Here is a 16014-nt window from a genome sequence, read left to right as displayed (position 1 = left end):
GGGGGGTGGTGAAAGAAAGGAGAAATCCAGCAGATACCCCCCAACCAAGTAATCAAGTTAACTCTGCCAGTAACGAGATAAACTACAGTCAAGTTAAAGTCACGTGCCAGTTGACAAGATGCGGCGAGAAATCAGCATCTGTGCGCTATTCCCGCCAGAAGCGGGTGCGCGTAACATGAGCCTACCCGTGCGCAGGTGCTCGAACCCGCACGGGAACTCGACAGAGGGACAAGCCTGGACACTTCAAAAAGATATTGCTTCATAAAGATATTGCTGGGACAACGCACAGAGTCTCCTAAGGCCTTAGGGTGACGAAGAGCGCTGCTCTGATGTTGTTTTCTTCATGCTGATAATAGAGCTGTCATCACGTAAGAGAATTCCTCATTTTTAGGAAATACTCAATGTTTGGGGGTTAAAGGAATCATCTTCTACTCACTCTTTAATGGTTCAGGGAAAATTATGGAGAGAGAGGAGGATAAAACGAAGACAGTACACGGTGAATGTTGAGGGATTCAGGATGAAGGCTATCCCGTAACTCTCTACACCATTCTTGCCAACTCTCTGTGTTTGAAATCATGTTCCCTAATTTTTTAAAAACCTTAGTGACTTAAGGGGCGTCTGGGTGGCTCAGTCGGTTAAGTGTCTGACTCTTGGTTTCAGCTCAGGTCGAGATCTCAGGATCATGGGATCAAGCCCCGCCGTGCCGGGCATGGAGCCTACTTAAGATTCTCTCTCCTTCTGGGGCGCCTGGGTGGCTCAGTCGTTAAGCATCTGCTTTCGGCTCAGGGCGTGATCCCAGGGTCCTGGGATCGAGCCCCACATCAGGCTCCTCCGCTATGAGCCTGCTTCTTCCTCTCCCACTCCCCCTGCTTGTGTTCCCTCTTTCGCTGGCTGTCTCTCTCTCTCTGTCAAATAAATAAATAAAATCTAAAAAAAAAAAAATATTCTCTCTCCTTCTGCTCCTCCTCTCACCATCCCTTCTCTCTCATATAAATAAATAAATCTTAAAAAAAAAACCCACCTTAGTGAGTTAAAGTAACAATGTCACCACCTTGCTCATGGGTCTGCGCTCTGGGCGGGGGTGCAAGGCAGTGCGTCTCTGCCCCCCGCAGCATCAGGAGACGTGGCTGGCTTCCAGGAACCGCCATCTCAGGGACAGGGTGCAGCAGTGAGCACAGCATCCTGGCTGCTGTGTTCTGGGGGCCGAGCACTCACGGGCGCAATGGAGACCCCACCTCTTGACATTGGGGGGGGGTCTCATACAGCTCGGTGTCAAAACTACTACGTGCCATCCAAGCCGTAACCAGGTGAGGTCAGGGAAAGGTGAATGCGCTGGACTGCGGTGATTACTTCACAAACATCATGTTCTGTACCTTAAATACTTACAATTGTTGTCAATTACACACCCATGAAGCTGGAAAAAGATCATTTTTTTCTGGCTACAGGAAAAAACCCCCACTACGTACCATCCACCTGCTCTTTTCTCAATAACTTCATTGAGATACACGCCATAATGCTGACATTTCAAAGTGTACGATTAAGCAGCTGTTAGCGAACTCACGGGCTGTGCCTCCAGCACCATCATCAAACTCCATATGTGTTTATCACCCCAAAGAAACCCAGAGCCCGGCCGAGCAGTGCCCCTCCCCCACCCCCAGCACCACCCATCTGCTCTCCCCCTCCATGGATTTGTTCTAGACATCTCATATCCATGGAACCGGACAACGTGTGGTCTTTTGCGTCTGGCTTCTGACAGCATGTTCAAAGCTCGTCCATGTTGTGGATCTGTGCTTTCTTCCTTTTCACACCTGAATAATACTCCACGGTGTGGACAGACCATATTTTGTGTATCCACTCACCCACTGACAGAAGCCGGTCTCCACCTCCTGGCGTTCATGAATAGGGCTGCTGCGAACACGGGTGAGCAGGTGTGTATCTGAGCACCGTCTCTCGGTTCTCTGGGGTCTGCGCTCAGGACTGTACCTGTGGGGTCCTGTGGCAGCTCTGTTCATACGTGACCAACAGCCCACTTCCTACCAGCACCATGTCCTTACCAGCACTTGTTAGCGTCTGTCCTCATCGGGGTGATGGGGTGCAGTGAGCGATCATCCTTCCACTCTGAGCTCCTACTCAGTGCCCACCCTGCCCTCCGAGCTCACGGACGTGGGTCCTGGCATTCCTGCAGGGGCAGGGGCTGTGGATGGGGGAGACGAGGAAGTCAGTCAGGAGGCTGCAGGCAGGCGTGGCTGAAACATCATGAGGCCTCTGGTGGCCTCTGGGCTGAGTGCCATGCCCACCTGCTTGAGGGTCCTTGTCCCCCTCTCCCAGCCTACAAAAGCAGAAGGACCACTGTGGATAGGGTCTTGGCTCCGGCCGCTACCGCATAGTCCCAGGTGGGGCCCAAGGTGCAAACATTTCCTTCTTGAGGTTCTAGAGGCTGGGAGTCGGAGATACAGCTGCCTGCACCCTTGGTGTCTAGTGAAAGCTGGCTTCCTGGCCTGCAGATGGCACCTGGACGCAAGTCCTCACGTGGGCAGCAGGCAGTGGGAGAAGACTCGATGGTATCTTCTCATAAGGGCACTAATCCCATCACGGAGCCCCACCCTCCAGCCCTGGGGCTGCACAGACCCTGGACCTTAGTGCCCCCTCCCCCACCATAGGCCTGCTTCCTGGAGCCCGAGGGTTTGGGTAATGACAACAACCATAGCACGGAGAGTGGCCCCTGTTTGTGGGAGCGGTACTGGGCACTGGGCATCTCTCGAAGGCTTTCTGATTTACACCCTACACTGTCCCCAGCAAAGTGGCCCCACTGCCACCTCCCTCCCCCTGCGGTGCGCAGAAGGGCTCCACCAGCCACACCAGGGAGCACGGTTCTGGACTCTGACTGTCACCCTCTCCCTGTAACAAAGGAGCCTCCCTCCTGCCTGCTGAGGCCACCAGTCCTACAGAGGAACTCCGGGCAGGACCAACAAGGTCTGTAATGGTGTGCCTTCCTGAATCCCTCTGGGATACACCCGGGACCCACAGCCATGCCTGTGAACAAGACCATCAGGAGTCTGGGCCCCGTCTTCCCTCTCTGGTCACTGCCCGCCAGTGGACAAGGCTGGCCGTGCATCCATGCTGCGTGCCCTTTGCCAGTCTCTTCACCTGGGCCCCACACCCTCCTTCTCCCCTGAAGCTCAGCCCTTCCTGCCTGCAGCCATGACGGACTAAGGTCCCTTAACTGCTGACTGTTGCCTTGCTGAAGCACCCGGTCTGGTAGGAGCCTTGAGCTCAGTGTTTGTGTGCATGGCCTGTCCCTCACGCCAGGCCATCTGCTCCATAAAGGAAGGCACCCAGCTTGCAAATGTGGGGCTGTGGACCCGGCAGTTGCTCCGGGCCTCGCTCCTGGTGCGGGCTGGGGCTGCAGCTGGAGACCCCAGGACACACGGAGAACCCGGAGAGGAGGAGGGCGTGGGGTTCTCTGGGAGGGCGGACACGTCCTCTGCTATCGAAGGGACTGGGAGAGGTTGCAGAGCCCCACTGTGTAGGCAGGGAAACTGAGGCTGGGACTGATGCCTCTCCCTCCCACCCCTCCACCCCCCGTTTTAAGGAGGCTCCCGCCCGCTCCCAGCCCTACCTAGTTCCCTCCTCACGCCCCACCATGGGCACCCCAGAACCGGCCCTTTGACAACTAAATGGGACAGCAGGACCCCGAAGGCGCAGCACGAATCCCTCTGCGCCACCCCCACCCCATGTTGCGCGTCCTTGGGAGCATCACTAAATGACGCCACCCTCACCTGCAGGCTGCAGGTGCGAGACGGACCAGCTGCAGCGACGCCCGGCCGGCCTCCCGCCGCCAGAGAGCGCGACAGGCAGCACGCAGGCGTCGTGGGGCCCCAGTCGCCTCTCGCTCGCGCTGCCCGAGCTGCGGTGTTTTGCTTCCGGTTGCTCCGGAAGTTGGGGGGCGAGGGCGGTGGAGGCGACTTCCGCTTCCGGGACGGCCGTGGCGGCTGAGCGGCGCGGGCGCTGCGGGACGGTGGTGCGTGAGCCGCGGCTGCCGGCGACCGCGACCCCTACCCGGCCGATCGGAGGGGCCTCGCGCGGCCTCCCTGAGTAGCTGCGCCCGGCGGGGCCGCGGCCCCTTCGTTCGCAGGCCGCAGGCCCGGACGGCCCGGGGACGAATGAATGAATGAGCGAGCGAGGGGCGGCGGACCGGGTGACAGCTGTGCGGCGAGCAGCAGCGCCGGCCGCGGGACACGATGAACCGGGCCAAGCCCGCCACGGTCCGCAGGCCCAGCGCGGCCGCCAAGCCGTCAGGTGCGGGCTTGTGCAGCGGCGGGGGCTCCCTGCACGTCCGAGGCGGCCGACAGCCGCTGAGGGGGCCGCGGCCCCGGGGCGGGCGCGGGAAGCCCAGGGCAGCCCAGGGCAGGGGGCTGCCTGGCTTCAGATAGGGCCTTGTCACTTGCGACCTGTGTCTGTGCCTTGTCTCCCTCTGCGCAGCGGGGTGACTGTCAGAGGCTGTCCTCACTGAACGCTCCAGACCCGGCTGTGCCCTGGGCTCGCTGGTCCATGTCCCTTGCCAGCCCCGACCCTCTGAGACAGCAGGAGGTTGCAGTCCCTCTCCAGCACCCTTCCCACCGCCACCGCCGTGTAAAGTGCGCGTTTCTCCACCTCCCTTTCCTGCAGGGCACCCTCCACCTGGAGACTTCATTGCTCTGGGCTCAAAAGGTCAGGCCAATGAATCCAAAACGGCGTCCACCCTGTTGAAGCCTGCCCCTTCCGGCCTGCCTTCCGAGCGCAAGCGGGACGCTGCAGCCGCTTTGGCGGGTGCCTCCGCCCTGACCGGGCTCACCAAGCGCCCCAAACTCTCCTCCACACCCCCCCTGAGTGCCCTGGGGCGCCTGGCTGAGGCTGCAGTGGCAGAAAAGCGCGCCATCTCTCCGTCCATTAAAGAGCCATCTGTGGTCCCAATTGAAGGTAAAGTCAGTTTGTGGGCTTCCCAGAGAGCACGTCCCACACCTTGTCAGTCTCCCGGAGGTTCGCTGAAGTCCGCTTCTGGGCTTAGCGCCAGAGCTGTGCACAGGGTGTCTGGAGAAGGGTGGAGAGGAGTCATCTGGGAGTTTGTTCTGCAAAGCACCTCTCACATAGGTGCCTTTACACCATGTGTGTTTCCAAATTCCGTGACAGAGATGGGGAAGTATTAACGGGACCCAGGGCAGCGTGGCAGAGGCGGGTCTCGGGCCCGAATGGGCTGCGGGAGCAAATGCTGGCAAGGGGCCGTCCCTACAGTAGCTCAGCCGCCTACTCTTAGCGGCGAAGCGAATACTCCGTCAGCCAGGAGGTGACGGATGGTGGCTCTTTAGCTGTCCCCACGGCGTGGGGGGGGGGGCCCTGCTGCGCTGACAGCGGCTGTTCTTTGGGAACAGGCTCTTTCCTGTGCCCGGTGGTTCCTCTGATGTGCTTACTAAGCACCTCCTTTGTGACAGGCCTGCTCCGTGCACGGGGGATCAGCAGAGACTGACCAGAGCCTTGTTCTTGTGGGCTCTGTGTTCTCATGCGCTCGTCTCTCTGCCTGGGGTGTGGACGTTTGCACCTCAGTGATCCCTGCTAACAGTGAAGAGCTTGTCCTTTTTTCTTTCATTGGGAAGGTAGTACTACAACGTTAACAACATCCAGGAAAGTTTCTTTTTAATTATTTATAATTCTGTTAGTTACAGAAGGGCCTTTAGTTTGTGTGCATCTCACGTTGCCCCTGCTTTTCTGCATTGTCTTCCCATTGATTATCTCACCTGCTCCACGGTACCGCGTAGACCAGATCTGTTAAAAGTCAGCCAGCCCCAGGTTTTGAGCATAGAGGTACTCACACGACAGCTTTGGCACAGAGAAGGCTCGTGAGGGATTTGAGAAGTTGAGCCGTAAAGGCCAGACAGGGTTTTGATGGTTGAGGGTGTTGGAGAATAAGCCGCTGAGCAGAGGCGTGCGTCCTGGAGAATGGAACTGTGCCCGGGGAACAGGCGAGCTCTGGGCAGCTCCTGGGGGTGAGAACCGAAGCTGGCAGGCCGGGAAGATGCAGTGGGTAGCGGGAAGCCCCGGGACATGAGGAGCAGAAGACACAGCTGGCGCTAGCTGGGCTTTGGGAGATGAATCAGACCTCTCGTCCAGGACCAACCGTCCTGGGGCCCCATGGCACCGCCCCTGGCATTGAGGGCTGAGACCCCGGCTTGCACCACAGTTCTCCTGGTTACATCCTGGCTGGCATCTCCTGTACAAGGTGCTTCTGGAGATGAGAGGAAGCGCGGTTATGGAAAGCATGTTCTGAGCGATGAAGCACTTTACAAATGTCTTTAGGAAGCAGAAGGCAGATCACAGCCGTGCATAGCCCCTGGCACGGGAAAGTCGAGGTCTTCCCTGAGTCCAGTGCACCTGTGCGGCCTGCCTGGCTTGTGTCCCGGACACCTGGAAAGCGTTCAGCGGATATCACCGGACCCTCTGCCCTCGCACAGTTAACTCACACCAACGGCAGCACCTCCCTCTGTGTGTTTGCATCTTTCCACCAGAAAAAGCTCTTGGGTCAAAGATGACACTATGGTGGGGATTACAAACTCTCTGTCCGAGCGATACTGAGGGTAGCACCAGGAAGAGGCTTGGTGGACCTAACACGCTTTCAGGAGGCTGACTGTGCAAGAAGGTCGGTGAGCTCCCTGTGCCACTGAAGCAAGATGGCAAAGAAGACAGAAAGAAGGAAGGACTAAAGAAACGGCGGAAGTGAACACGGGAGAGAAGGTCAAAACCCAAAGAGGGTTGTTTGCAGAGACTACTGAATCAGAAACCGCTGTGCAGAGTGGACCTGAGGAGAGGGCAAGGGTGCAGTCAGCAGCGCCAGGAGGGGAGCCCAGCAGAGAAGCAGCCGCTGTTAGGAGAAAAGGCGATGAACGGCATCAGACCAGTTAATTTGAAAACTTAGAAAACGTTCAGCAATTTGTAGAAAGATGTAGTGTGAGAGCAGCCAAGCCCAGGGTCACCTGTGGGACGCGGGGAGACGCCTGGAGGTGGCTGGGCCGTGCTCCAAGGCTGGAGGGCGCCGTTCCCACTGTGGCTCATCCTTGGCTGGCTGGGTCCTGCTCCGTCCCCGGCTGTTGCTGTTGTTCTCAGAGGCAGGGCAGCCGCGGCACAGCCCCGAGACCCTCACTCACTGGGTTTCTGCGGGTTTGCCCTGTTGTCCCCTGGCTTCGGGGGGCACCCCCCCCCCCAGAGGCAGGGTCTGCTCACGGCCACCTGCCCTGATGACGCCCTTCCTGTACCTGCAGTGCCGCCCTCCGTGCTGCTGGACGAGATCGAGGCCGCCGAGCTGGAGGGCAACGATGGCCGGATCGAGGGCGTGCTGTGTGGGGCCGTGAAGCAGCTGAAGGCCACCCGGGCCAAGCCGGACGGCGCGCTGTATCTGAGCCTAATGTACCTGGCCAAGATCAAGCCCAACATCTTTGCCACAGAGGGTGTCATCGAGGTGAGGGCTGGCTGGCTGGAGTGAGACGGGCCCTCGCTCTGGCCTCACGTTCTCCCCCCCCCCACCCAAGGCCGCCTCCCCTTGGAAGCTCTCTGGCTCTTACCCCTGTGCAGGGCCCCCCTTCCCCTGATGACGCGCCGTCTCTCGCAGGCTCTGTGCAGCCTCCTACGGCGGGACGCCTCCATCAACTTCAAGGCCAAGGGGAACAGCCTGGTGTCCGTGCTGGCCTGTAACCTGCTCATGGCTGCGTATGAGGAAGATGAGAACTGGCCTGAGATCTTCGTCAAGGTGGGTCCACCGCTCCTGGGAGGCCCCCCTGGAACCTCCGCGCTGCTTGGGGTGATGGGGGCAGAGCGCTGGACCCCCAGAAGGAAGAAGAGGCCAGTCTGAGTATGCTCTCTGGAGGCTGTGTATCTGATGGCCCAGGGCATCTGTTTCCTGCACTGGTCGCTGGGGAGGTCATTCTGGGAGCCCCACCCCCACCCCAGGCAACTGGGGACACTTGGGGAAGCACCTGTCTTGGGAGCAACAGAGGGCAGGCAGAAGCGGGCTGCCCAGCAGGGACCAGGAGTGTGCACCTCTGTCATGGACAGGTGTACATCGAAGACTCCCTGGGGGAGCGGATCTGGGTGGACAGCCCGCACTGCAAGACCTTCGTGGACAACATCCAGACGGCCTTTAACACCAAGATGCCCCCAAAGAGCATGCTTCTGCAGGGGGAGGTGGGGCGCAGCGGCGGGGATCTCAGTGCTGGTAAGAGATGCTGGGTGGCTGGGCTGGGGAGAGGACAGACTCTGTGCGGGAGGGGCTCACATCACCTCCCTCCATGGAGCCCACTGTTGGGGGGGGTGGGCGGTCACAGGACGGTTGGGGGATGTGTCCACGAGTGGCTCGGTCTGCAGGGAGCAGTCCTCACCCTTCCCTCACGGAGGAGGAGGACAGCCAGACAGAGCTCCTGATTGCCGAGGAGAAGCTCAGCCCCGAGCAGGAGGGCCAGCTCATGCCCAGGTAGGCACGCTGTACGGTCCCCTGCCCGTGGGGCCCTGGGTGTGGCTGGGAGGCCAGTGGGGTGGGCCCATGGGGAGCCAGCCCTCCTTCCTCCCTCCCCCCTCTGGCCTAGGTACGACGACCTCGCAGAGAGCGTGGAAGAGTACGTCCTGGACATGCTCCGCGACCAGCTTAACCGGCGCCAGCCCATCGACAACGTGTCGCGGAACCTTCTGCGGCTCCTCACCTCCACCTGTGGCTACAAGGAGGTGCGGCTGATGGCGGTGCAGAGGCTGGAGATGTGGCTGCAGAACCCCAAGGTGAGGGCAAGGAGGGGGGGCCGTGCACGCGGGGGCCTCCTGGGCTCTGCGGTGCCGGACCGTGCGCGAGGCTGACGGCGCGCCGCCCGCCCCCCGTAGCTGACCAGGCCCGCCCAGGACCTGCTGATGTCTGTGTGCATGAACTGCAACACGCACGGCGTCGAGGACATGGACGTCATCTCCCACCTGATCAAGATCCGCCTCAAGCCCAAGGTTCTCCTCAACCACTACATGCTGTGTGTCAGGTGTGGCGCGGGCGGGGGCTGGCGGGGTGGGCGGGTGGCACGGCGGGCGGCCGCAGTCCGTGCCAGTGCCCTCGGCTCGCCTTGTGTCCAGGGAGCTGCTGAGCGCGCACAAGGACAACCTGGGCACCACCATCAAGTTCGTGGTCTTCAACGAGCTCTCCAACGCCCGGAACCCCAACAACATGCAGACCCTCTACACGGTGCTGCAGCACAGCTCGGAGCTGGCGCCGAAGGTAGGGCGCCTGGCGGCCGCGTGCACATACACTGGAACACGGCCCCGTGTGCAGGGCTGGCCCCCAGCCTGGGACGTGGGGCTCCAGGCCAGAGAGGAGCGCACGGCGTCACCTGCACTGCCGGGCGTCTGGACGCAACGGGTGGCGTGGTACCGAGCTGCGTGGGAGAAAGCCTGGCAGGGGGCAGGGGGCCCAGCGAGCTACGCATGGTGGCGTCTGACTTCAGGTCAGGTCCAGAGCGGGTGCAGCCCTCCACGGGTGTCTTCCTCAGAAGCTACAGCTAGGCTCGTTCAGGAGGAGGCAGCACTGAGCCCCTTTTAAAAAGGCACTTGTTTCCAAGCCAAGGCCTGTCCTGCCGTTCTGAGGGCTGGTCTTTCCCAAACGAGGCCAGCATCTCTGGCGCTGGGCTTTGGGTCCCAGCTGCGAGAGTCCCCTGGATTCCAGGTGCTTTTGAAGGGAGAGCTGAGAGAGTGCTGGCGCTGTTACTGAAATGATCGAGGCCTTTAAGCGGCTTAGCTGCGTACACAGCAGCAGGTCCGCGTGGTGCTGCTTCTTGCCACTGCTCCGCCGTCACCATGTCACCCGTCCCTGCAGCCCGGGTGCCTGGCACACCCACCCTAGCCAGTGTCTGGCCCCTTGTTTAATGAGGACCGGTCCCCCACGAGCCAGTTGCCAAGAGAGTGAAAGCCGTGTCCCCCGCTGTCCCTTGCTGTCTGGGAACGGCCAGTGTGGAAGCCGTGTCGTGCTTGCTCGAGCCCGGCGTGCTCCAGGGACACAGGCAGGGGCGTCTTCCCAGAAGGGCTCTGTGAAGCCTCATGCCAGGCTGAGGAAGGCCCCGACGGCAGGCCTGTGACGGAGGGGAGCTGGCGGTGGTGGGGAGTGACCTCCCTGCGTGTGCTCTCTCCTCCCAGTTCCTCGCCATGGTGTTCCAGGACCTGTTGACCAACAAGGACGATTATCTGCGGGCCTCGCGCGCGCTGCTGCGGGAGATCATCAAGCAGACCAAGCATGAGGTCAACTTCCAGGCCTTCTGCCTCGGGCTCATGCAGGAGCGCAAGGAGCCCCAGTACTTGGACATGGAGTTCAAGGTGCCACAGCCGGCCTGCCCCTCGCTTCCCGCACTCCGCGGCCTCTCCTGCCAGCAGGGGGTGGTGCGCCGTGCGGCCAGCGGCCAGTCCTAGAGGGCGGCATGGGTTCCATTCTGTGTGGGGTCTGAGGAGGGACTGGCCGCACGTGGCCGACCTTCCGGCCGGGTGTGGAGGTGGGGATGGAGTTGGAGCCGGCGGGGTGCAGGTCTGCCCCGGCAAGGTGTCAGAGTTTGAGGTGCAGAGGGGGACGAGGAGGATGGGGGCAGATTGTGGAGGGTCTCGAAGGCCACGTGGGCGAGTTGGCAGATGGCCCCACGCTCCGGAGGGTGGGCCTTGCCCGGCTTTGTCGGCTGAACCTTCTTCTGTGGTCTGAGCCTTGCTGCTGACCTGCTCCTGGTCCCCAGACCTCCTCACGCGGGTAGTCTCCAGGCACGGTGCTCCGTGGGCGTCCTCCTGTGCCGGCTGCTTGTGGGCTGGGGCCCCCTGCTCCACGTGAACCCGGCCGTGCGGGGCTGTGCTTGCAGGAGCGGTTTGTGGTGCATATCACAGATGTGCTGGCCGTGGCCATGATGCTGGGCATCACAGCCCAGGTGAAGGAGGCTGGCACCGCCTGGGACAAAGGAGAGAAGAAGAGTAAGGACCCAGGACAGACCGACACCACCCAGCTCCAGGGCAGGGATGGGGTGGGGCAGGGGGGAGCATTCCCGCGGCTGCAGGCTGTCCCCCCGGGGCCCAGGGAGAGGATGCTGGGCCAGACCCGCCCACCACCTCCGGACACTCGAAGCTTCTGGAAGTTGCCGTTGCCTGTTCTCCAGGCCCAGGGCCTGCTGTCTGCTTGGGTCATCTGCTCACTGGGGGGCGTTTCAGGCTCAGTCCCACCTCTGAGGGCAGGAAGGCAGGAGGGCGGGGTGGGTCTTTCTGCTGCTTCACCCCACCGTGAAGCCCGCTGGGAGTCTAGCTGCAGAGGCCTCCCCAATGCCTTAACGAAGTCATGAAAAATTCAAGGAATGAAATCACTGGGAATTCGGGGATTTTGTTTATCTAGGATTTCCCCGACCCACGGGAGGCTTACGTAGTGCTCCCTGAGCGTTCCTCCAGCTGCGTCAGTGTGTCCATCTGTGTGTCCCTCCTGTAGCCCTTCGGAGGCACAGGGATGGATGCTTGGAGTGCCCCCTGACGGACAGGCCCCCGTCCCTGCACCTGCCTCGTACCCAGCCCTGGGAGGCTGCAGTGTGGGCACACCATAACCCTGCATGGCCTTTTCAGACCTTGAGGTGCTGCGCTCCTTCCAAAACCAGATTGCCGCGATCCAGCGGGATGCCGTGTGGTGGCTGCACACCGTCGTCCCCTCCATCAGCAAGCTTGCCCCCAAGGACTACGTGCACTGGTATGGGCCCGGCTCGCTCTGCTTCCACGGCCACCCCTTCCCTGGGCTCAGCCCACGGGAGCCTGCCACGCCAGATGTGGCCACCTGCTGGCGCCGGTCTCTCACCCAGAGATGAGCCCCCGAGCTGGGGACACGGGCTCATCTGTGGGGTCTGGTCTGCCAGCCTTACGGAGGGGCTGCAGGAGGCTCCGGAAAATACCCCAGAGCCCCTGCCTGGAGCGTGCAGCTTCCGCACCTGTGGGGCCTAGTGGGGTGGGGAGAGCCCCGTGGAGACCTGCACTGACAGCCCCTCTGTCCCCCACAGCCTGCACAAGGTGCTCTTCACAGAGCAGCCGGAGACCTACTACAAGTGGGACAACTGGCCCCCCGAGAGCGACCGCAAGTGAGCGTGCCTGCTGCGTGCGCAGGGGCAGTGGGGGTCTGCTCCCGTGAGCACCATGGACCCCAGGGCTCCCTCAAGCAGGCCCCCCACCTCCGTCTGTTTTTCCTGATCACCATCCCTGTCCCCCCCGCCACTCCCCATTCCCGATGTGCTGTACCTGCGTGTCTCTGTGCAGTGCTGTCCGCTCCCAGGGCTTCAGCCGGCCTCTGTCCACAGGACCCTCAAACTCACTGTTCCCTCTGTGCCTCCAAGCAGTCACGTGCACACACCCTTCCTCCCCGGGTCAGTGTCGTGGCCCCGTGTCCCGAGTGTTCTCAAGTGGCTCCCTGCTGCCCGATGCAGCTTGCACGGCTCCTACTCTCCTGTGCTCTCTGCCCCTTCTTGGTTTGGGAGGTTGTGGGTGGCGGCCGGTGTGTCTGTGCCCCGGGGGGTCAGGCCCCTTCTCGCATTCTCGTCCACGGAGGCCACGGGAGCGGGACAGCCGCCCTCCTCCCTGTCCAGGCGAGATTCAGAGCTGGGGCCTCTGCACGTGGGCACGCGCGGCCCCCGCCAAGCCCAGCCCTGCCTGCTCTGCCCACAGCTTCTTCCTCCGCCTCTGCTCGGAGGTGCCCATCCTGGAGGACACACTCATGCGCATCCTGGTTATTGGGCTGTCCCGGGAGCTCCCTCTGGGGCCCGCGGATGCCATGGAGCTTGCCGACCACCTGGTGAAACGAGCTGCAGCCGTGCAGGCAGACGGTGAGGGTCCCTCCAGACTTTGTCCAGGCACCCCCTTGGTGACGGCCTTCCCCAGCGGGACTCTGCTGCCCTCAGCCCTGCAGAAGCCCTCCGGGCACCTGCGTGTCCTCAGGCTGCTCGGGTGGGCCTGCCTCCGGCGAAGCCCCGTGCTCGCTGGACCTGACTGGTCTCTGCGAGTCAGGGATTGGGCGGTAGGAGCGTGTTTCTGGCGGTGATTCAGCGCGCTGTTTCTGGAGCTCGCCCTGGGGTTTGTTCATGTTCTCCGCGTGATGCACCGGGGCAGGTGCTGTGTCTGCGCCTCTAAGGGGCTGCTGTGGCGGTCCTGAGGATGGCACTCCTGCCGTGAGCGCGACTCACCCCTGGCTGCTGCTGGGGTCTCAGCGCGGGGGGGCAGGCCCTCCCTGCTCGCGCTGCCCGTGTCCGTCCCCTGCCCGCCCCTTAGCTGCTGGAGAGCGAGGCCCATCTGCCTGCCGTCCTTCCACGGCCCAAAGCCTGTGCCTCGGTGCCCCCCCGGCGCATGTGAACGGGCTTCTGGAAGCTACGTGTGGCTCTCGGCTTTCAGATGTGGAAGTGCTGAAGGTGGAGAGGATCCAGCTGATTGATGCGGTCCTGAACCTCTGCACCTACCACCACCCCGAGAACATCCAGCTCCCCCCCGGGTAAGGCGCTCCTTGCCTTCTCACACCCGCTCCCTCCACACGGCCGCCGGCCGCACTGCCCCGTGCTGGGCGCAGACACCCAGGGGCTGGACGGCTCGCAGCAGCCCCAGGCCTGCTGTCCTGCCCGCACCTGCATTTCGGGGACTCGTACCCCTGCTCTCTCCCTTTGGTGCCTGAGCCTCACAGGTTCTTCCCTTCCTGTTCACTGACACACGCACTTTCCTTGGTGGACAGCAGGGGCTTCGTGCAGTTTTCTCGTCTGCTGTAATCGCGCTGTAACCTGCGTACGCCTCAGCCACTTCAAGTTGCTAACGTGCTGGTTTCGGTAAAGCACAGGGTTGTGCCACCACTGCCACAGTCCTGTCTTAGAGTGTCTGCCCCCGTCAGGAAAACCGCACCCAGGGGCCGTCGGCAGCCCCTAACATGCGCTCTGTCCCCATGGCTGTGATATCGGACGCCTCACAGCAACACACGCACGGGATCCATGGCTGCGTGTGGCCTCCCTCGCTGGGCAGCACACCCCTGGGGTTCGGCCGTGCTGTAAACTTAGCTGCGCTCTGTTCCCTCTCCTGGCCGCGTAGCATTGCTCGGTGTGGACACCACGCTTTGTTTAAGCTCCCGGTGCCCCGGGAGCACAGCCGAGAACGTTCTACTCGCGTTTCTGTGCAGACCTGTTTCCGGGCTCCTCGCGGGTCACATGGTTACCTGAGGCGCTGCCGGCTTCTCCACAGCAGTGCCCGGGGGCTCCCGTCCCACCGAACCCGCGCCCCGTCTCTCCGGTGCTCACCGCTCACCGTCCTAGCGGGTGTGCCGAGGCGTCACGCTGTGGCTCCCGTGGGGGCTTCTCTGAGCACCGACGGCGCTGAGCCTGTCGTCTTGTGCTTTTCAGCCACGTGTCCGTCTCGTCTGGAGAGATGTGTGTCCGGGTTCTTTGCCCGTTTTTAAACCGACGGTTTGGATTGTTGTCGGGTTTTGGGAGTTCCTTACATGTTCTGGATCTAGACCCCGAACGAGCCTGTGATTTGCGTGTGTTTTCCTGTCCTGAGGGGTCTTTCCACGCTCTTGATCGTGCTCTTTGAGGCTCTGAGAGACAAACGCTTTAGTTCTGGGAAAGTTCGGCTTCTCTGCTTTTCTCCCATTTCTTGTCCACTTGGGTCATTTCTACGGAGCTGGGGCCTCGTCCAGGATCGTGAAGATGGCCTTGTGTTTTACGGTTTCAGCTCTGGATTGTAGGCCTCTGATCCCCGAGCTAGTGTGCGCGTGGAGGGAGGCCGGGTCCAGGTTCACTCCGCTGCGGCTGGACAAGCCGCTGCCCCGGCGCCGTCTGCTGACCGTGCGCGTGCAACTTGCTGGGGGCCCTCGGCTCTGCTCCGCGGTTCCGATGCTGTGTGTGTGGCCCAGGACTCACTTGCTGGTTGCCTTCGTGGGTTGCTAGCACGTGCTCTGCTTCCCGACCTGCTCTCCTCACGTGGCAGCCCGTTTGCTCCTCTCTCCAAGTCGACTTCTCGGGTCTCCTTTGTTCTTTGCAACAGCAGCGTTCTGTCTCACCCTCTGGAACATTCTGTTACCTGAAAGAACTGCAGTTTAATCCTAAGTGCACCATAAATGTGATTTTTAAGTCACGTGGCAACGTTACAGTTCGTGCGCTGGATAGAGGGCTGTTTCGGGCCCTCTGAGGGAGAGACTATGACTCAGAAGGAGCACTGAGGTTTCACGTCGTGACGGCCCTTGCTCCCACTTTGTGGACGGGACGCCGGGGCTTAGCCGGCACGGGGACCTGGACGGTGAGGCCCAGTGCTGGGCTCTGGGCAGCACAATGATGCCCACAGTGCCCTTCCTGGAGACGTGGAGACGCCGGTGTTGCTAGACGACCAGATCGGGGGTTGTGCAGGGACAGGTGTTGACATTTCGATCTTTGAAGTAGTTGCCTCGCTGGTCAGTCACCAGATCATCTCCGGGCCGTTCCAGCCTGGTCAGCACCGATTCCCGTCACTGCCTCGCACCACCGAGGCCGAACCATGCCAGGGTGTCCTTGCGTTTCAGGTACCAGCCTCCGAACCTGGCCATCTCGACCCTCTACTGGAAGGCATGGCCCCTCCTGCTGGTGGTCGCGGCGTTCAACCCTGAGAACATCGGTGAGCCTCCCCCGGCCAGTTTGCGGTCGTCGTGCCGGGTGCTGCTCTTACGTCCTGTCGGGGCATCTTGCTTATTGGGACTCAGGGTGGAGCCTGGCCGGGGACCAGGTGGGGGCGGGACCCCGGGTGTGGCGGGAGTGCTGTGTCCTGGCCACCACCTGCCGTGCCCTTGCTCCTAGGCCTGGCCGCCTGGGAGGAGTACCCCACGCTGAAGATGCTCATGGAGATGGTGATGACCAAGTAAGTCGGCACGCGGTCTGCTGGGCGGGCCCCGAGGGCAGGCCCCGTCCGCGGACGCTGGGAAGCAGAGCAGACCCCCGAGGGCAGGCCCCGTCCGTGGACGCTGGGAAGCAG

The 16014-nt window shown here is 61.7% G+C and overlaps 1 protein-coding gene across 1 annotated transcript in view; it reads left to right on the top strand.

Annotated features, from left to right (window-relative positions):
* The first annotated feature begins 3993 nt into the window (after window positions 1–3993).
* Window positions 3994–16014, top strand: part of INTS1 (integrator complex subunit 1) — a 30721-nt gene continuing 18700 nt past the window's right edge. Inside the window, exons 1-17 of the mRNA XM_040634664.1 lie at window positions 3994–4299; window positions 4669–4959; window positions 7290–7486; window positions 7637–7774; window positions 8080–8239; window positions 8389–8494; window positions 8607–8793; window positions 8893–9038; window positions 9130–9271; window positions 10183–10359; window positions 10884–10992; window positions 11626–11746; window positions 12051–12128; window positions 12709–12866; window positions 13429–13525; window positions 15569–15660; window positions 15840–15900. Coding sequence (XP_040490598.1) covers window positions 4242–4299; window positions 4669–4959; window positions 7290–7486; window positions 7637–7774; window positions 8080–8239; window positions 8389–8494; window positions 8607–8793; window positions 8893–9038; window positions 9130–9271; window positions 10183–10359; window positions 10884–10992; window positions 11626–11746; window positions 12051–12128; window positions 12709–12866; window positions 13429–13525; window positions 15569–15660; window positions 15840–15900 — 2318 coding nt within the window. The 5' untranslated portion in view covers window positions 3994–4241. The remainder of the gene's footprint in view (window positions 4300–4668; window positions 4960–7289; window positions 7487–7636; window positions 7775–8079; window positions 8240–8388; window positions 8495–8606; window positions 8794–8892; window positions 9039–9129; window positions 9272–10182; window positions 10360–10883; window positions 10993–11625; window positions 11747–12050; window positions 12129–12708; window positions 12867–13428; window positions 13526–15568; window positions 15661–15839; window positions 15901–16014) is intronic.

The sequence above is a fragment of the Ursus maritimus genome, unplaced genomic scaffold (assembly GCF_017311325.1).
Source record: "Ursus maritimus isolate PB19 unplaced genomic scaffold, ASM1731132v1 scaffold_2, whole genome shotgun sequence".
NCBI classification, from domain to species: domain Eukaryota; kingdom Metazoa; phylum Chordata; class Mammalia; order Carnivora; family Ursidae; genus Ursus; species Ursus maritimus.
Note: the sequence above shows the minus strand (reverse complement) of the source record. Positions and strands in the feature narration are given on the sequence as shown.